This window comes from Chinchilla lanigera, unplaced genomic scaffold, assembly GCF_000276665.1.
Source record: "Chinchilla lanigera isolate Chin_1 unplaced genomic scaffold, ChiLan1.0 scaffold00092, whole genome shotgun sequence".
Classification (NCBI taxonomy): Eukaryota; Metazoa; Chordata; class Mammalia; order Rodentia; family Chinchillidae; genus Chinchilla; species Chinchilla lanigera.
In genome coordinates this window covers 5940954-5962193 of record NW_004955493.1, presented here as the reverse complement: position 1 = coordinate 5962193, position 21240 = coordinate 5940954, and the positions used below count along the sequence as shown (strand labels likewise).

At 48.3% G+C, this 21240-nt stretch overlaps 1 protein-coding gene across 3 annotated transcripts in view; it reads left to right on the top strand.

The window, feature by feature from the left end:
* Positions 1–21240, top strand: part of Gsg1l (GSG1-like) — a 147756-nt gene that overhangs the window by 108716 nt on the left and 17800 nt on the right. For all 3 annotated transcript variants that reach the window (XM_005405145.1, XM_005405144.2, XM_005405143.2), the window contains exon 4: positions 9954–10121. In XM_005405145.1, the coding sequence (XP_005405202.1) occupies positions 9954–10121 (168 nt within the window). The remainder of the gene's footprint in view (positions 1–9953; positions 10122–21240) is intronic.

Sequence of the window (21240 nt, the reverse complement as noted above, 5' to 3'; positions counted from 1 at the left end):
GACCCGCATTCCTACCCAGAAGTTACAGGTCAGTGCACCACCTTCCCTTGCCAGGATGATGTCAAGGAGACCAGCTAAAACTGCAGGTTTAAATGAGAGCCAGAGTCCCATAAAAAATGCCCAAAATGTCACAGTTGCTGCTGTAATCACTTAGTGTTCCCAGGATCAGGGACATCTCAACTTAAATGAAAAAGATGATCAATAGATCCCAATACTGAAATGACAAAGGTGTTCAAATTATTTTATAAAGGTTCTAGGCAATCATCATAAAAATATATTGATGAGTGGTTATAAACACCTTTGAGAAGATGTGAAGTCTCAAAAAAGAAGTATAAGAGGTAAAGAAAACCCAAACGGAAATTGTAGAACTGAAAAATACAGTAACCAAAGTAGAAAATTCAATGATTGGACTCAACGGCAGACTGGAAGTGACAGATGTAAGTGGAAATTAATAAGAGGACAATAGAAATTACTCAGTATAAACAACAGAGAGAAAATGAGCAGGGCTTTAAAGACTTCTAGGACTATAATAACAGGTATCAGAAGAAAAAGAGAAAAGAAGGGAGACTGAAAAGTACTCAGAGAAAGATTGCTGAAAACTTCCCAAGACTTATAAAAGATATATACTTACAAGTCAAGGAGCTGATTGCATCCCCAAATAGTAAAATTCAGAGAAATCCACACCAAGACATATCGTAGTGAAATTTTTAAACATAAAAGTCAAAGAAAAAAACCTTTAAAGCAGGGAGAGAAGAGCAACGTGATATCTACAGTGAAAAGCAATTCAGATGACATTGGATTTTATACCAGAAACCACGGCAGGTAGGAAGAAATGGCATGATGTTTTCTTTACTAAAAGGAACTGTCAACCCCAGGGTTCTATAAGTAGCCAAAATATACTTCAGAGGTGAAGGGGAAATCAGGACATCCTTAGATGAAGGAAAACTATGAAAATTTGTTACCAATGGACCAACCCCCCAAAAATAGCCCAAAGAAAGTTCTTTAATATGAATTAAAGCAAAAATTAAGAGTTTTTGAACATGAAAAAGGAAGAAGAAAAAATGGAAAGAGAAATTTTAGGTCTCTTCTTGAGTTTCCTAAATTACATTTTATGGTTGAAGCAAAAATTATAAACATCTGATGTGGTTCTAAATACTTGGAAAGGAAATCCTTAGGACAATTTTATTATAAATGGAGGAAGGTCAAGGGACATAAAGGGAACCAAGACTCTTATGGTTCATCCAAGTTAGTAAAATGTAACAGCAGGGGACTGTGATTCCCTACACATATAACATGAGGGGCTTAGAGTATCCACTGAAACAGCTACAGAGATACCTTCAAAATCACCACAGATAAAATGGAATCTTAAAAGTGTTCAAGTAACCCACAGAAAGGCAAGGAAAGGAAAAATAGAAATGATACGCAGGATAAAAAAAAGAAGATGTGGTAGTATATGCCTATAATCCTAGGCAGGAGAATGCTAGGCAGGAGGACCACAACATTTGAGCCCATCTGAGCAACTTAGCAACTTAGTGAGATCCTGTCTCAAAAAATAAAACATAATAAAGGGTTGGGGATGCAGCTCAGTGCAAAGATCCTGCGTTCAATCCCCAGTACTGGAGGAAAATGCAGAAAAAAGAATATAATAGCAAAATAAATTGAGCTATACCAAGAATTACATTAAAAGCTAGAGGCTAGCAGAATGGATCAGAAAAAATATGATCTAACTATACACTATCTATAATAAACTCAAAATATAATTACCTAGATATGTTGAGTGTAAAAATATAGAAAATATATCATGCAAATATTAAGTACAAGGAGCCAGAGCTATATTGATACCAATGTTCTGTGACTTGTGGTAGGATTATATCCTGATAAACCTACTGCAAATTAAACCTGCATTTAATACAGCTAACTTTTAGCCCACCTACCTTAAATATGCTTTTCTTAGAATGTTTATCTTAATCTACAGTTGGGCAAAATCATTTAACACAAAGCCTATCTTATAAAAAAGGAAGTGATGAAAAATTCTTTATACACAGAGCTGGGCATTTTACAGACATGAAATAGAAAACAAAATACAGCATAAAAATGGCAACACAGTACACAATAGCGCATTGGCTGTTCACACTTGTGATTGTATGGTAGATTGGGAGCTATGGCTCCCTGCCACTATCTGGCATCACTAGAAAGGATCATATCACTTGTTACTGGCCCAGGAAAAGATAAAAATTCAAAATTGGAGGTATGATTTCTATTGAGTGCATCCCACTTTCACAGTACTATGAAGTTGAAAAATTGAAAGTCAGGGGCCCTCTATATTAGGTAAAGCTGGTAGACAGAGGGTAAGGAAAATTATTAAAGGCCAGTCATGGTGGTGAATGTCTGTAATATCAGCACTCAGGAGATTAAGTCAGGAGGATCACTGCAAGTTCAAGGCCAACCTGGGCCTATAGTTCAGGCCAGTCTGAACTACATAGCAAAACTCCACCTCAAAAAGATGAAAGAAGAAAGAAAGAAAGAAAAGAAAAGAAAACCCAACAACAACAAAAAAGAGAATTATTAGAAATAGACATTAAGTAATCATAAATGTCCTTCCTAAATGTGTATATAGCAAACAATAGAGCTACAAACTCTGAAGGAAAACCTGATAAAACTGAAGAGGTCATGGCTGAGCATGGTAGCACATGCCTATAATCCCAGCACTTGGGAGACTGAGACAGGAGGATAGCCACTTCAAGGCCAGCCTGGGCTACACAGTGAATTCAAGGGCAGCCTGACGAGCACAGTGAGATCCTGTCTTGAAAAAACAAAACAAACCTGAACAGATCAATGAACAAATACGCAGTAACACTTACAAATGTCAACATTTCTCTCTCAACAACTAGTAGAGTAAATGAAACAGAAAATCAGTAGATACAGAATAACTCAACAACCTCCCAACCGATAGGATAGAATTGACAGTTATGGAAGACCTCACCCAACAGCAGCAGAATACACTTTCTTTTTAAATGCTCTCATGACATATATCAAGATAAACTATATCATGAACCATAACACAAGCTTCAACAACTTTTTGAAAATTAAAACCATATAAAATACATTCCCTGACCACAATGGAATCAAAAAGACAGGAAAATCTGAAAACATTTGGAAACTAAACAATATAATTCTAAGTAGTGCATGGGTCATAGGAAAGGCCTCAAGGAAAATTTTAAAATGTACTTAACTGAAGAAAATGAAAAGACAGCATATCAAAACTTGGGGCACAGCTAAAGCTCTGCTGAAAGGAAAATTCATAGCACTGAAAGTTTACTTAGAAAAGAGAAAATGATTCAAATCGGTAGTAAAAGTTCCCACTCCAACAGTCTAGAAAAAAGAAGAGCAAAGTAAATCCAAAGCAAGCAAAAGAAAGATAAGAACAGGAATCAGTATAACTGAAAGCAAACAAAAATCATAGAGAAAATCAGTGAAACAAGAAGTCTGGTTCTTACAGAAGATAAATAAGACCGAAGAACCTCCAGCAATGTCAGGAATAAAACAAGGTGTCACTACAGATCCTGAAGACATTGAAAACATAAGAGCATATTACAAACAACTCTACACACATAAATTTGGCAAGTTGGGTGAAATGGATCAAGTCTTCTAAAAGCACAAACACTCAATGTGAAATAGATAATTTAAATATCCCTGTAACTGCTAAGGAAATTGGATGTTTTAAAGCATTCAAAAAAGAAGTGTCCAGGTAAAGATGGTTTTACTAGAACATGCTACCAAACGTTTAAATAAGAATCAACACCTATTTTCTCTCATAAAATAGACGAGGGTGGAATACTTTCCAATTCATATTATTAGGTTAGTGTTATCCTGATATAAAAACCAGACAAAATGCAAAAAATAGAACCCTAGACGAATAGCTCTCATGCATATAAATGTTGAAATCCTTAACAAAATAATAGCAAATATGACTTAGCAATATATTCTAAAATTATACAACATGATAAGTGGAGGTTTTTTTTCCAGAGATGAAGGCTGATTCAATGTTTGAAAATCAGTCAGAGTCATTTATTATGTTAACAGACTAAGGCAGAAAGTCACATAACCATATCAATTGATGCAGAAAAGGCAGTTGACTTAACATTTACTCATGATTTTTAAAAAGCTCCCTGAAAATTAGGATCAAAGGGACCTTCCTCAACTTGATAAGTAATATCTGTGAAATACCTAATAGCTCGCACTGTACTTAACACTGAAAGACAGTGCTTTCTCTCTAATGTTGGGGATACTGCTATTATTTAGCATAATGCTGGAAGTTCTAGCAAGTGCAATAAGGCACAAAAGGGAGACACAGATCAGACAGAGCGGAAAGGGCTAAACGAACTATACTTACTTGATGATGGGATTGTATATGTAGAAAAATCCACGGAATCCACCAAAAACTGCTTACACCTAGTGAATGAGTTCAACGTAATCTTAGGATAAAAGATGAAAATCAAAATCAATTGTATTTCTGTGAAATAGTAATGAACAATTGGATAAAAAATTAAAAATACAATGCCATTTATACTGAAAGCTGGAAATAGGATTCAGCCTAATAAAACATTTGCAGGACTGTGTACTCAGAATCGTAAAATACCGATGAAAGAAATCAATGATATTAATACATGGAATGACATACCAAGTTCGTGGATCAAAACACAAAGCATGAAGATATTCTCAAGTTTGTATGCAGGTTCAATACAACTCCTATAAACACTGCAGCAAGATCTCTTATTGTTACAGAGAAGACATTTTTCTTTGCAGGAAATAGTTTTCATCAAAAGTTAGAAGAGAGTGGTGGAGAACTCTGGTTTGAGTGGCTGAGGGGAAACCGTCTGGTAAGGTGTTTCGGACTGGGCCCCCTGTCAAGGCAGGAGGCTAGCATTACAGGTCAGCTGCTGGGCTGGCGGTCCAGTTTATCACTATCAGAGACCTGGTGTCCTAGCTCTGGAATTCTCATGGCTGAGAGGTGATTCTGTTCCCATGGAAGCACCGTCTGTTTATGGTCGTTTCCATCACATGGGCTTCAATTTTCCTGGAATTCAATGGATCACAGGTTTAGAAAATGGCTAGACTTCTGCTTGTAGCTGAATGTCCCTGTAAACATCTAGTCTTGATGTTCTCAGTCTTGAAGGTGGATGGGATCATGTAAATTCTGAGCGAACCAGGCCTGTCCTGCCAGCATCTAGAGAGACACTCTCTAAATGATCGACATACCCAAATGCAGAACTGAGAGGAGATCTCACTCAGATATACAGTAATAGGGGACACAGAGTGAAGTTCTAGACTTTTCTGTTTTTGGTTACCTGGCTGGGCGTCTGTATACCCAGGTGCAGAGTCATGCTTTATAGCAAAAATGGCTAAGTCCCTGAGCCCCAGGAAAAAAATCCACAAATAATGCTTTTGTTTGCTTGTTTGTTTTTGTTTTTGAGACAGGATTATGCTATGTAGTTTAGGTGGGCCTTGAACTCACTGTGTAGCCCAGGCTAGACTCAAATGCATAGCGATCCTCCTGCCTCAGCCTCCCAAGTGCTTGGATTGTAGATGTGTGTCACTAGGCCCAGAACAAATAATGCTTTTAATGAGAAGAGAAAGGCCTGGGATTTGACTGTTCCCCACCCAGGGGAGGTCTCTGACTATGTCATGACTGCATCAATTTCAGGACTGATTTGTTCCAGAATTCTCTCAGGGCTGATTTCTTGACAAAGAGTGATTTTTAGGCTGCCAATTTCCACTTCATTATTCTACTCTGCAGAGGTCCAGTTGGATAACAGCCATCACTATGGCTTCTTACAGTGGTGAAGTGGAAATAATAAAAAAGTTCCTGTTTATTAGACATTATCAAATAAAAGTGCACTTTGAGAGCTTCCTTACTAAGTATATAATAAGAAATAAATTGTTTTATAGTATGCGTTAGACAGGTAGTTAGACATTAGTGGGTGTAAGGGACAGGGGAAGGGGTGGACAAAATAGCATGCTTTGCCAATGATAGGTTAAAAAAAGATGTTAATGTATAATGTGTTTATAATCACTGGTTAGGTCTCAGACCTAAAGCAATCCCACAGTGTTAAAATTTATATGGAAAGACAAAGAAAACAGAATAACTGAAACAAATTTATAAAAGAAGAATAAAAGGGGATGAATCATTGTACCCTACTTCAAGACTTATTCTATAGCTACAGCAGTCCAGATTGTGTAATATTAGTGGAGGGATAGAGCTATAGATTATGAAATAGAATAAAGTCTAAGAAATAGACCCATACACATATGTCCAACTAAGTTTCGACAAATGTGGAAATCAATTCCGTGAAAGAGGGATTGTTTTTTTTTAACAAATAATGCTGAAACTACTAGACACTCATGCACTAAAGAAATCATCTTTGACTTAAACTACACATTTTTTATAAAAATTAATTCAAAATGAGCCACAGCCAGATTATAAAATGTAAATCTACAAAACGTTTAGAAAATATAGTAGAAAATCTTTGGGATCCAGAGCTAGACAAAAAGTTCTTAGACTCTAATCAATCAAAAACATAAAGGGAAAATTGAATCAATTGGATTTTGTCAAAATTAAATACTTTTGTTCAGTGAAAGATCCTATTAAGAAGTTAAAAAGAAAAGCTAGATATTGGGAGAAAATAATTGTAAGCCACATATCTGACAAAGGACTAATATCTAGTATATACAAAGAATGCTGAAAACCCAACAATAAACAGCAACAAGAACAACAAATCCTTCTGATTAGAGAGGGCAAAAGTTGTGAACAGACATTTTACCACAGAGGCCGTATAGATAGTAAGTCAATAAATAAAAATTTGTTAAATACCATTAGCCATTGGGGAAATACAAATTAAATCACAATGAATTATTCTTACACATCCATCAGAGCAGCTAAAATAAAAACTAGAGACATCACTAAATGCTGGTGAGGCTATGGGGAGAAACTCATGCATTGCTGGCAGGAATACTATTCAGCAATGTAAAGAAACTGATAGTACACACACACACAACCCAAAATCCTGGAGGATGCTCCAGAGAATTATACTGAATGGAAAAAAGCTGGGCCCAAGCATATACGCTGTATTGGCTCCACTCATAGTAAAATTCTTGAAGTGGCAAAATTATAGAAATAAAGAACAGATCAGTGGTTGCCAGGGATTGGGGAGAGAGAACCTGGGAAAATCTCGGAAAGTAGCAAGTCCAAGGATCCCGCTGTGGGCAGTAGGGTTGAGGGTCAGATTGGCATTTTGGAAGCAGAAAGGAGGCCATGTGCCTGGAACAGGAATAAGCTCAGGGTAGCAGGTGATTTGAACTCTACATCTCCTATGTACACCAGATGAAAAGGCAGCACATGTCTTCTGGCTTTGGACCTGTCCGGCAGTTGTCTGTCTGCTTCTGCTCCATCTCTGCAGCCTCTGTTTCTGGGAACCTTGGGGTTTAGCAAACCCGCATCCTCCCCGGGAAAACTCCCCACCACACCTTAAAGCTGGTCCAATCAGATATCCCTTCCCGAGCAACGGAGCAAAGATCCTTGTTCACTCCGGGGTACTGGTGTGAGCAGGGGAGAATGGAGGAGCGAGCTGGTTCTGGGCTTCCCTGAGTATGCTGGCTTGGCCTCCCCAGAACCCATGGTTCCTCCTGGCATCTGCGTCCCGATTCCTTAGAAGTCACTCCCCCACCCCGTAGGACTTTGTACTTTGCTCGGCTCTCCAGTTTGAGTGCCTGAGAACTTCCTGCTCCATCTCCTGACTGGATTGGAAGTCAGACTTGGTCGTGGTTCAAATCTCTGCATGTAAAGGCTAGAAATTCACTTCAAGATCTCCGACTTTAAAGACCAGAAGTTCACTTGAAACGCGAATGCAAAAGAAGGGAAGTCATGGGAAGTAATTATGTAAGAACTTTTGTTGCCCGCGACAGAAACCCAGTTCAAATCGACTTACGAGGGGAAAACCAAAATGAGGAGCATGATTGACAAGTGCAGGGATGAAGACTCTGGCTCCTTCCCGGCCTGCTTTCTCTGGAGTCAGCTTTGTTGTCAGGCTGGATGGTGGCAAGATGGTCCCTGACAGCTCCGGGCTCAAAGGCCAGCAGATTAACGCCCAGAAGACAGATGAGTCCTAGTCCCACGTGGCTTCAGCCAGACCCCTGGATTGTGTCTCCTTGTCTTGACCTGGGTCACGTGACCACGCCTGAACCAGTGACTGAGGTCAGAGGACGCAGTGCTCTCATTGGCTGGGCATAGGTCAGTGCTTACCCTAGAGGCTGGGATGAATTGACGCTGCAAAGAAGGAGCAGTGGTTGCTGATCAGGCAAAGTCAAGATACACTGGAATCCTAGAGTAAGTCTCTCCTACCCTTCTCCACCCTCAATGTCTGAGTTTCCGTAACACTAGTGCAAAGAGGAATACCTAACTGAGTTAGGATGTTCAGCTCCACTGCTCAGGAAACAGCATCTGGTCAGACCAGCTTTGGTTAGGTGACCAGCCTTTATCCAGTCATCGATGGGGGAGTCACATACTGGATCCTTTAGTGGTAGGAAAGTTCTTAGAGGCACGGGATGACATCCCTATAGACACTCAGGGCTTCTGGAAAATCTAAATTAACTATTTAGCATAAAAGAGTCTGGGGAGTTTATTAATGGGTTTTGCATTGGAGGAAATAGACGATTATTAAAGATCCCTTTGAGAAAGGCAGAACCTTCAGATGTCCTTTTTCTTTCTGTCTGTGGGTCTTTGGGGCCGAGAGAGAGCAGCCGTGGTCAGGGTGGTGGGACCACAGGGGATGCAGGGCAGTGGGTGGCTAGCAGGAGGGGAGGCCCGGAGCTCTCAGCAGTGCAGAGCTGGGATAACAACTCTGGGCCTTTGATTTGAACAAAACCAGTCAGCCACTGAGACAAAGCCTAGAGAGCAGAGATCTGGAAACCAGGCCAGGTGTAACTAGAGCCAAGCAGGCACCCCATTCCTGGTACTAAACATGGCTGTGCAGTCTTAGTTACAGGCATCAGGCAGGAGGCCATTTCCAGAACCGAAACGCACCCAGCTGAGCCTCCTAGCTCTGTCCCTACCCTTCCTGCTTTCCAGGTATGGTTAGGACAGTCTTCAGCTTTGTGCTGGGCCCTGTCTGCACGCCATGCAAGGGCAGCCGGGCATCCTTACTGGGATAGAGAAGTGTGGTGTCGATTAACTTTACCTTCCAGAGAGAGCGCTTGGAAATCAAGTTATAGAGAAGCGGTGGCAAGCATGTCAGCACAGTGAGGACAGTAAGGAGAGCAAGCTGTTCCCGTGAGCCTCTCACGTGTCAGCGATGTTCTAACACGTGCTTCATGGGTCACGTCCTTCAGTTTGTGAAAACGCCCAAGACAGAGCTAAGCCGTCGCTATGTCCATGGAAATGGGCTGGGAATAGGGGGCAGAAAGGCTTAGGATCTCGCCCAGGGCCACACGTGAACAAAGGCAGCTCATGAAAAATGAGCTGCCCTGGTCTCCTTCTCCATCATCGTCATCTCCAGCACCCCGACCTCCCATGGTCTGTGGATGTTCTCTCCTGAGCCCACTCTGTGCCTGTACACACGCGGGTCCTTTCCCCTGGGATGCCCCTCCCTGGCCAGTTTTCCCTCATCCTCCCAGTCTCAGCGTGAGCATCACTGTGTCCTGGTAGTAGTCACTGACGCCAGCCCACCTTCTTACCTCCCCACGGTGACTCAGTCATCTGGATCCCAGTGTATGGATTATTCCTGCTCCAGACAAGACTGCAGGGAGCAGCCACCAAATCTTTCTCTTCTCTAGGCAGCAGTGCTCACGGCCCGGCCCCGTGAAGGCAGCCCAGCAGGGACGAGTGAATGTTGGGTGGTTGGGGGATTTCCTGCCCCCACCCACGCTCACGGTGGCATCTCTCTCCTGCTCTCTCGCAGCCTGGCGTGGGGCTCCTTCACCTGCTGCATGGCAGCCTCTGTCACCACCCTCAACTCCTACACCAAGACAGTCATTGAGTTCCGGCACAAGCGCAAGGTATTTGAGCAGGGCTACCGGGAGGAGCCGACCTTCATAGACCCAGAGGCCATCAAGTACTTCCGGGAGAGGTCAGTGCACATGGCGTCACCTGTGGCCACCCCTGGGAGTCTGAAGCTCGAGGCCTGGCCTCCGAAGTCACAGGGCCCCTTTGAAAAACCTGGAGGGAGCGGCCCAGCAGGTGTCTTGGGGGGCTGTGGGGCCAAAGGGACGGGCTGTGGGAGGTGGGGTTTGAACCTATTGTGTGGGAATTTCTGGGGCAATGGAGGTTTTGGACCACAAGAGACCCAGCAGGGAACCAAACTGGAATGCTTGCCGTTCAGCACCGTGCTGCCTGAGCTAGGACACAACGGCCCACCCAAGACTCCCTTCTTGGATGATTTTTCAGCACTAAGTGAAAAGAGCACCCAGCAATGGGACCCAGCAGTGCACAGGTGCTAGAGGACAATGGCTCTTCAAGGTGAAGGCGGTATCTGATCTCCTGGGTCTTCAGATTCCACCAGGGAACAGAGGACATAGTAATACATAATAGCTGGATGGATAAACAGATGGATGGGGGTGGATAGGTGAAGGGCTGGATAAGTGGATGGATGGACGGATGGATGAATGGATGGATTAATGGGTGATGTATATATGGATGGATGGATGGATGGTTGAGTGGGTGCTCAGGTGCATGGGAGGATAAATAGACAGGTAGAGAGGTGGATAGACTAATAGAGAGAGGGAAGGAAGAGTAGAAGAATAAGGAGGCAGATGGATGAGTGGATGGATGGATGGAAGATGAATCGTTATTTGGATGGGTGGATAAGTAGTTAAGCAAAGGGGTGGATAAGTAGGTGGAGGGGCCAGGGATATAGCTCAGTGGCACAAGTGCCTGCCTGGCAAGCACAAGGTCCTGAGTTTGATTCCTGCTACGAGAAAAAAATTAGGTGGGAATGTTAATGGATGGAGGGAGGGATGAGTGGAAGGAAAGACAGGCAGATGGATAGATGAATGGGTGGATGGATGGGGGATGGATAGATGGATGGGTGGGTGGGTGGGTGGATGAATGGATGGATGGATGGGTGGATGGGTAGATGAATAGGTGGATGGATGGATGGATGGTTAGTTGAGTGTGTAGGTGAGCAGAAGCACAGATGAGTAGGTAAGTAGATTAATAGAGGGAGGGAAAGAGGTAAGGAAGGAAGAAAGGATGAGTAGAAGAACAGAAAGGGGAATGGATGGATGGATGGACTTGTAGATACATAGTTGAGTGGTTGGAAAAGTAGGTGAATGGGTGAGTGGATGAATGGATGGGTGGTTAGTTGGGTGAATGGAAAAGCATGTATGTGGAGGGGTGAGTGAGATAGGTAAATAGACTAATAGTGGGACAGAGGGATGAATGGAAGGCCAGATAGGCAGATGGATCAGTGGATGGATGGGTGGATGGGTGGATGGATGGATGGATAGATGAATAGATGGATGGGTTAATGGACGGGTAGATGGAGGATGGGTGGGTGGATGGATGGGTGGATGGATGGGTGGGTGAATGGGTGGATGGGTAGATGGATGGGTGGTGGATAGATGGGTGGATGGATAAATGGATAAATGGATGGACAAATGGATGGATGGATGGGTGGATGGATGGGTGGATGGATGGGTGGATGGGTGGATGGATGGGTGGATGGATGGGTGGATGGAAGGATGGGTGGATTGATGGATGTGTGGATGGATGGATGGATGGATGGTTAGATTGGTGGATGTATGGGTGGACGGATGGATGGATAGATGGGTGATTGGGTGGTGGATGGATGGATGGATGGATGGATGGATAGGTGGATGGATGGGTAGATGGATGGGTGGTGGATGAATGGGTGGATGGATAAATATATGGATGGACAGATGGATAAATGGATGGATGGGTGGATGGATGGGAGGATGGATGGGAGGATGGATGGGTGGATGGATGAGTGGATGGATGGGAGGATTTCAGAAGCTGGTGATATCCTTAGGCAGAGCTCCTCCCAGGTGCCTTGTTCTGATGAGGACACCTGAGGGGTTTCTGAGCCTCCCTCCAGGGACTGAGCACTGCACCTGTTTTGTGTTCCCTTCACTCTCTACTTCTCTCCTGGCCCCATCCAAGGTGCGCCTGTGGCTCAGCTGCCACAGCGGCTCCCTGTGTAGTCCACCTGCACCTCTGCAGCTGCTCTGTCTTCTCTGGGCTAAGAGAAGCACAGGTCTGTCCCACGCAACCATGGCCTGGTGCTCCAGCTGCCTCCGACTGATGGCATCAGGGACGGGAACAGGGCGGCTCTGGCTCCCATCTCACCCACCTGGCCTGTCCTGCCTGGGCCGCTATACCTGTAGGGTCCAAGAAGGTCAGGGCTGGGCCTGGGCACCCTGCTCCCTACGTCTTTTGAGCCAACATTTTTTTACGTGGTAGTGCCGCGGATGGATCCCACGGCCTTGCAGTGCGAAGTCTGTGCTTTGCCGCTGTGTCATACCCCAACCTGCAGCATACCCTCGTGAGATAGGAGAGCAAGTCAGCCATCCTAAGCCAGAGCCAGCTACGGCCGCTGTGTGTGGAGCCCCGCTGTGTGCCAGGCCTGGTGCCCCGGGGGTTTGATTTTACGTTCATGACCTCTCCTTGCAGGAAGATCTATTTGCCTCAGAGAAGCAAAGACACATGCTTGAAGCTGCCCAAGGATGGGGAAGAGGGTTGGGCACCAGGTCTGAGGAGCTGTCTCCAAGATCAAGGAAATTCAGAGGCGGCAATGTCCCGGCTGGGTCTGGCCACCCTGACAGAGGAGGCAGAGTCAGGATGAAACCCGGGAGGCTGCTTGAATCTGTGCAGCACTCACTGGTTCTGTGCAGATGGGGCTTCCTGCTGCTGAGAACTCGACCCTCAGCACGGGGCCACCTGTGACCTCATAGCTGGAAGGTGCAAGACATGGACCTCTGCCGTGGCTGGCAGAGCTGATGTGGCTGCGGGCTGCAGACCCAGCTTCCTGCCTCCAGGAGAGACGGAGGCCTGCAGTCAGCCCTTCAGAGTCGCAGGGAAGGAGAGGGGAAGGATGCTGCAGGGCTGGGCACGGAGCAGCTGACTCCTTGGAGCACGCAGGAGGGTTTCAAGCAGAAGGAGACCAGATTGCCATGGGGGTCCCCTTCTAATGGTTAGAGAGCCTTCTCTGACTGTCACCATGTCTTTCCTCTTCCTTGTGAGCTCCTTTCTGTCCCTTGAAGGTGTCAAGCATACCTCCACCTCAGGGCCTTTGCACGTGCTTTGCGGCCCCCAGCTGGAGTACTCCTCTCATTCAGCCTGGGCTCAGTGGTCAAGGAACCTGTCCCTCCTCACTTGGTTTAAATTTGCACACCACTACTATGTTTTCAAAGTCCCAGAAGGGAGGACATGATTGCCCAGAGCAAGGTGGGAAGTCAGCCCCAGGCTAGGCATCTGCGGCCTGGAGTGCAGGGTAACCTAGCACCCAGGGTCACCTTGCCTAAGCCATGGAAGGTGGTGATGGCCAGCACAGCCGGGTCTCAGAGTAGGTGCTTAGTGTTTGTAGCGGGAACATAACAGCCTGAGCGCTGCGAGCGCCTGGTTGACGCTGTAGCAGTTGTCACCTGGGCCGCGGGTGATCAGCTTCCGGCCGCATCTGAGGGGAGGAAATGCCTCAGACCTGTCTGTCCCCCACTGTGGGCAGCGGCTGTGTGCTGTGTCCCAGTTCCAGCGGCGCCCAGCAGCTCCAGCTCCAAGATGAATGCCTGCCAGCGTATGTGCCTGATATCGCTTTGCACATTCATAACGTGAACATTATGCGGAGGTTCATCAAATTTTATTTCCCTTCCCCTCTGAGGAGAACGTTTCCACGTTTCAGCTTAGCGGGGCTGTTCTAGTTTTTCTTTTTTTGTCACCTTCCCTGCAAAGAGCTCGGAGCACGCAGATCTCTGCACTGGGTTGCTGGGCTCAGCAGCAGGGCTGGAGGTCTGCAGCGGCCAGTGTCCCTGATTGACAGCCAGGGGCAGGCAAGGAGAGGGTGCAGCGTCTCCCAGCCCCTGCTCTGACATCTCCCATTCCTTGGGGGCTGCGGGTGCTGTGGAAGGAGCAGGATTTGGGGGCCCCACTCTGTCTGCCCCTTCGCTGCTGTGTGACTGAGCAAGTCCCTGTGCCCTTCTGCACCTGTTTCCTCTGCCCATGATGGGAGGGTTCAGAGCTCTTGGTATCTCAGGAAGGCTCCAGTCTGATGCCCATGTGCCATGCTGCTGCTGCCCTTGCCGGACCCCAGGGGGAAGCATGAGGTTGCTCACTAGCAGCGTCAGCTGGAGACAGAGATGGTGTTGTACAGGTGCTGCTGGAATTGTGCTGCTGTGGCTGACCTTGTAGCTGAAACGCCTCTGAACACCTCACCCATGACTTGGTTAATTCCCACAGCACCTCTGTGAGCTGTCAGCATCACTCTTGTCCCCATTCTACAGATGCAAAGTTGAGGCACAGAAAGGTGAGGTGATTGTCCAAGGTCACAAGGCTGCTAAGTGCTAGCGCTGGGATTTAAACCATGATCACCATGCTATACAAACTCTTGGGCCTGATCACTGGCCTCTGCCCAACACAGCATGTGGGTGGGGAGGGGCGTACTGCAGCTCGGGGGCTCACAGTTCAAGGCAGGTGTGGTGGGAGCAGGCCATGAGTGCAGGGGTGGCGTAGAAGTCCGGGATGGCTGGTGCTATGGGGTGGGTGCACGGTCTGCATTCTTATCCGAGGGAGGTTTGTTTGCATCCATTGGTGTGACAAAATACCTGAGAGGATCAACTTAAAGGAGGAAAAGGTTACTTAGGCTCCGGGTTTCAGTCTCTGGTCAGTGGGCTTCGGTAGACCTGCAATGAGGCAGAACCATCATGGTGGAGCCAAGTGTGCAGTCAGGAGGCTGAGGCAGGAGGATCTCAGGTTCAAGTTGCCCAGCCTGGGCAACTTAGTGACTCAGCGAGACTGTGTCTCAAACTAAAAAATAAAACAAGGGTTGAGGAATATAGCTCAGTGCAAAGGCCCTGGGTTCAGTTCCCAGTTCCAGAAAAAAAGAAAAAGAAAAGAAAAAAACCAGCATGGCAGAAGGGCTTGGCAGGGGAAGCTGCTTCCGTGAGACTTGGCAGCTAGGAAACAGTAGGAAGGGAACCTGAGAAGAAGAGGCACAGTCCCCAAGCTCAGACCTGCACTCCCTCCGAGGAGCCATCCTCTTCTGTTCCCACCGCTTCTAATAATGCCGTCAAATGCTGTCTCATGGCTGGATTAATCCACTGAATGACATCAGAGCCTCCGGGGTCCGTCACCTCTCCAGACTCCGCCTCTGAACATGGCTGTGCTGCGGAGCAAGTTCTCACATGAGTCTTGGTTGGGGGGAGCACCTGAACCCCACTCCATCGCCTCCTGGAGACTGGGGACACAGGGCTGCCCCACGGGGACTCGTGGACAGAAGGGCTCGAGCTGTCCTTTCCCTCCCACCCCGGGGGCCCCCCAGTCAGTGGGGTCCCTTCTGTAAGCACCCTGCAGGTTTGAGGAGCAACTGGACAAATTCCGAATGGCTGTGTGTGTGTGTGTGTGTGTGTGTGCGTGTGCGCGTGCGCTCACTCGCACGTGGAGGGCCGCACACACACGTGCTGGCTTTGTGGGGGCTCCCACGGCCCTGTCTCTAAGCGGCCTCCCGTGTCCCCGCTCTGAGAGGCACCTGGATTGAACCACCCCACCTCACCCTGCCTGCTGTCCCCGAAGAGGGCATCTTAATCGGGCCCCCAGAAGAGAGGGCTGGAAGTGGCTGGATGAAAGGTAAATATCTGTAGATCGGGGCTTTCTGGAATACTTGATCCTCAGATCTGGTTTAACAGCTCGAGGAAGACAATGAGCCCTGTTGGACTGGACTCCGGAGGGAACCCAGCCATACTGAGCAAGCCTGTCACATCCCTCCGGCAGAGGCAGGCAGAGGGAGTGAGAGGCCCTGGCTTCCTGTGGGCAGTGGTCCCCGGCCACTCTCTCCGCTGCAGCGATGGGTCTGAAGCTACTTGCGTATTTACTCACTCGTGTGCTTCAGGAGTGCAGGGAGCTCATCTTCACCGCTTCCCAGTCTGACCCCGGCCCCTGGACCCCAGGCTCAGGAATGCTGGTATTGTCAGTGAGCGTTCAATCCGCCTGTAAATCAGGGGAAGGTCACGTGGCGCTTCCTGTCCCAGGCATGGCCCTGCTTCCTGCCTGAAGTCCGTGGAGAACTCCTGAAGAAATACACCAGGGTGCCGATGAACTCTGCGACTTACTAGCTGTGAGCCCCGTGCTAGTTGCTTCACCTCTGGGAGTCGTTTCTCCTGCCTGGCATGGGCACATGTCCACCTCGAGGCTTGGAGGGTTGTGTCTGCATGGGTGACCGTCCACTTCTGGCACGAAGCTGAGGACCTCCCTCTCCCTAACCGCCCTTAGCGACCGCCCTCTGTACAGGACAAACGGACACACTCTATTTGCGTGTTGTGAATTTACATCTCTTGGAGAATTCTGACTAAAGATCTATTTTGGTCCCACTAGTGGCTTTATTTAATTTAATTTTTTTGTCTTTTTGAGGCAGGGTCTCACTATGTAGTTCAAGCTAGTCTTGAACTCACTTTGTAGCCCAGGCCGGCCTCAAACTCACAACGATCCTCCTGCCTCAGCCTCCCGAGTGCTGGGATTATAGGCGAACACCATGACTCCCAGCTTAGAAATGGCTTTAAAAATTCTTAGATTTGGCTGAGTTTAAAAAATCATTTTGAAAATCAGAGGTTTTTTTTCCTGTCTCACGACGAGCAGATTGGCCCACACCCGTCCCGTGCTGCTGTGAGGCGGTGCCGGGCTGAGGTGTGTGAGTCTGCAGCCGCTCCCTGTACACGGCACGGTGGGTGCAGCTGAGTGCTGCTGCGGGTGACTGACGAGGTCTGGAAGTGCCTCCAGGAGGGAGGACTTGGTCCCGTCTTGTGGGAGGCAGAATTAGAAAAAAGCTTTGTAGAACAGATCCCTGAGCCAAGTTTTCAGGACCTGTGAAGGGTCCGCCAGATGGCTGGGCGGTGGGGAGGTGTCTCAGGCACAGAGACCGGCAGGAGCAAGGGCCAGGAGGGGGCAAAGTAACAGCATTTAGGATGATCTCAGCAGCTCGGTGTGACTTGAGCTGTGGGCCGGCGCTCAGCCGGGACTTATTGCCCTCCCATGGCATTCGGGGCGGGGTTTGTGGTTGCAGCTATTGGGCTACTACTGGGATGGATCTGCAGAGAGAGAGGATGGAGTGAAAACCGCCCCAAAGCCCCTCCCTGGACGCCAGCGCTCCCTGGGGGGGTCTGCAAGTGACCTGAACAAAGAGACACCCAACCTGGGGAAGACAGCAGAGACTGCGTTATTCTGCAGCGAGGGGCCCAGCGTGGCCCCTATCCAGGCTCTCTCTCTCACACACACACCCTGAGATTGCCAGGGGGACGTGCTGACCCCTCCAAACACACACACACACACACACACACGCACACATGCACACATGCACACACACACACACGCACACGCACGCATGCACGCATGCACGCACCCCTCAAGTCCTCTCCCCTGCCTGCTGTGGGGACATTTGGAAGGCTGTCTCCATGTCCTCGCCTCCCACTCCCTGCCCGACCCACGGCAATCTGGCCCCCACCCCATCTCACCACCGAGCCACGCTCAGCAGCCTGGCGTGACACACCCCGCCTCCGCCGCCCTCCCTCCTCGGCCCCCGCAAGCGGTTCCCCTGGCTTTGGGTGCCCTCCCGGTCCCCCGCAGCCCCCGCGAGCGGCCACCCTCCTTCTTCTCTGTTCTGCTAAGTGTTGTCCACCCCCAGGTCAAGTTGCCACCCCTCTTCCCGCCTCCCCCACTGCCCCCCGGGGTCCCCACTTTGGATTCTCAAAGGCACCTCAGTCGACATGTCCACGGCTCATTCGTGGCATTTGCCCCCCAAAGCAGCTTACTTCCGCTTCTCTCTCGTGAGCAGCCTCGTCGTGTAAGTCCCTCCTCCTCCATGTCCGTGTGTCCTGGTCACCGCAGGCCAGGCGCTTTCCCTGCAGTGACACTTGTCCCTCTACCTGTCTCTCCCTGTGACCTCACTTCTTGGTTTCCAAGTGACCCGTGCTCTACTAAGATCCAGAAATATTAAATCAAGATTCCAGAAGTGCACAATGCATATGTTTTAAGTAACTGTTATGATAGCATATTGTCATAATCTTTAGGGTGCCTGTTAGAAGTGTGCCCCCAAAGCCTCGTGTGCCCAGAGGTAAGACTTCCGGAACGTGATTAAGGGAGCAATGCCCTTACTAAAGGTCTCACCCACTGACGGCTGAATGTGCTGTTAAGAGGTATGGTCTGCTTGGAGGTGGTCACTGGGGGGTGTCACCTGGAAGGTTGTGTTCTTGTCCCCAACCTCCTTCCCTCTTTTTTGCTTTTTCTTGCCCTCTCTGTTTCCCGGCTGCCATGCAGTGAGCAGCTTCCCTCATTCCACCATGCTGCTTCCGCCTTGGAGCCAGCTGGCCATGGACTGACACCTTTGAAACCACAGCCCAAATAAACCTTTCTTCCTTTGCTCATGTCAGGTATTTTGCTCCAGCAATGGACAGGTGACTGATACATCATTTTATTATATTATTATTAGCTCTTCTTGTTAGTCTCTTGCTGTGCCTAATTTATAAGTTAAACTACATCATAGGTTTGTATGAATGGAAAAAAAACATAGGGCGTATAGGGTTGGGTACTTTCAACAGTTTTAGCCCCCGTGGCCAGGGGAGCCCATTAGAAGCTGATCAAGGTGGAGGTGGGGATTTGGGGTGGGGGTGCCACTAGCACTAAGGATTGTTCGCATTTCCGAGGAACAATTTCTAACCCACGCTGTTTCCATGGTGTCTGTGTCCAGGGGTCCCTTTTTCAAACCCAATAAGGCAGAAAGAGGAGATGAACTGTAAAGATCAGGCCAGAGCGCTGGCACTGTGGATACCATTTTCTTCTCTGCTATTTTCCAAGCGCTTTGTATTATGATTATGTTACACACAAAATGGGAAAAGAAAAAAAAAAAAAGAATCTTTTTAAAAAGCCATTTATTTTCCCCTATTTTGGAATGGCCCTTTTTGATAGGATGTTATGGAATCTTAATTTACTACCTGTGGTCATTTGTTTGCCAGAATTCCATTTAATTCCATTCTTCATTCCATTGTAAATTGGACATTGAAAAATCAATGTGCTCTTTGTCCTTTGCGACTCTTCCCTGGATGTGTGACCTCCGGGACGTGTTCCGTCAGCTCCGGCTTGCCCGTCTGCTCTGGCCGCTTGAATATTACTTCAGTGCAGCGCCTGCACATGCCCCTCTGCACGGGGGCCCTTGGACGCCACTGTTTACTTTTGAGAGGAGCGTGGTGCTCAGAAATTAGAGACGGCTCCATGGAGACCGCAGGCCCCTCACACAGCTCGTGTGGTTAGACTGCTGACCGGCGCCAGCGTGTGAGGAAGGCAGAAAGCGCAGGTCGGTCCTCCAAGCTGGGAAGCAAGGCGGGTGGGAAGAACATCTGCAAGGCACATCTGGAAGGATGGCTGCTTCCTGGACTTCTGTGCTTTCTCGTAAATGTCAGCCAGCTGGAAGGCCCGTGAGAGGGAGGCGAGGTGGCCCGGAGACGCTCCTGCCCAGACTTGCCTCAAGCTGGCACTGCAGGATGTCCCCCTGTAGCCAGGACGGTGGGAAAAGCAAGACTGGAGGTGCAGGCCTAGGGGAGCCCCACGCATGTCAGGAGCCTCAGCTGCGATCTGCGACCAACAGCAAGGACCTCGCCCTGGAGCCCGTTAGAAATGCAGGCTCTCGGTCACCACCCCAGACCTGCCACTCAGATAGAACCTGCGTGGCCACAGCTCCTCAGGGTGATCTCCAGGCCCCCTGAAGTTTGGGAAATGCTGGGCTGGGGGCAGAGAGATGCGGTCTTTGTCCAGGGGTCAGGAAGTGGGTGTGGGGTGTGGCTAGCAGAAAAGGAAAGGACCTGCAGACCAGGGCTACTCAAAGTGGTCCCTGGACGGGTGCCCACTTGCAGACCCCTTCAAGATTTAAAGACAGAACCTGAGATAAGCAGATGCTTTCTCAGCAAGTCTTTCCTAGGACAGCCAAGCTTTTGCATGTGGGTTTTTTTCCAATTCATTCCTATTTATTATAAGAGTTGCTTCAAGACACTTAAAAAATTATGCGAGGGAGGGGGAGCCCCTAGTGCTTTGTTACCGGTAGCTTGGAAGCCGGGCACATAGTCTTTCTATGGGGTGGCAGCTGCAGAACAGGAAACAGCGTCACCAGCGCCGGGGAGAAGGAGACTGGCTTTGGGGATGGCTTGGAAGAGACCCGTGGGGTAGAGAAAATGCCAGGCCCAGGAGCACAGGGGTCTCCACCCCACCCCACAGCGATAAAGCCTGGTGGGCTCTCCCAGCTTCTGGGTCCACACTCAGCCCCAGAATTATCCTGGCACATTCTTTGGGGCTTCCTGAGAAGACATTGGCCCTGGTCCTCCAACAGCCCCCCGGTGTCCTCAGAGCCTTCCATCTCACCTGCCTCGTCATTCTCTCCTCTCAAAAGGAGTAGACATTGGGCCTCAGGCAGATCCCAGACTGCTGTGGGTTCTTGGGGCAGACAGTGGGCCTCACAACAGCACGGCTGTGTCCAGGTGGACTGATGGAGAATTCCAGCCTGTGGGGCATCCCCAGGTTGCTGTGGAAACATGCTCAAGCTCCAAGGACTAAGAGAACTGAGTTCAAATCCCAGCTCTGCCACTAGCCAGCTGCAGGCGGGAGCCAATCAGGACCTGCAGGAGAATCCATGGTGCCCATCTCCCTCTGGTCAGCATAGGGACAGATGCACATGGCCCCTGGGGTGCAGGGTATTTTCCCCACTGATGTCCTCAAACACCAAGAACTGGGACTCTTTTCTCTACCACAGCTACAGGTTAACATTTACCAGCACAACCCTGGACTGTGGGCGAGTTCCGAATCTAACTCAGCTTCAGTTTTCACATCTAAAGTGTGGATGGTGCTATTGATGTTCAGTTATTGTCACCTTCCCCCGGGTGACACCCCCCCAAGCTGGGTACCACTCTTTCTTTCTGCTGTGACTGTCCTTGTGCCCTATCTAGAGAGACCCTATCTCTCCCAGGGCTGACGGCTGTTGTTATAGT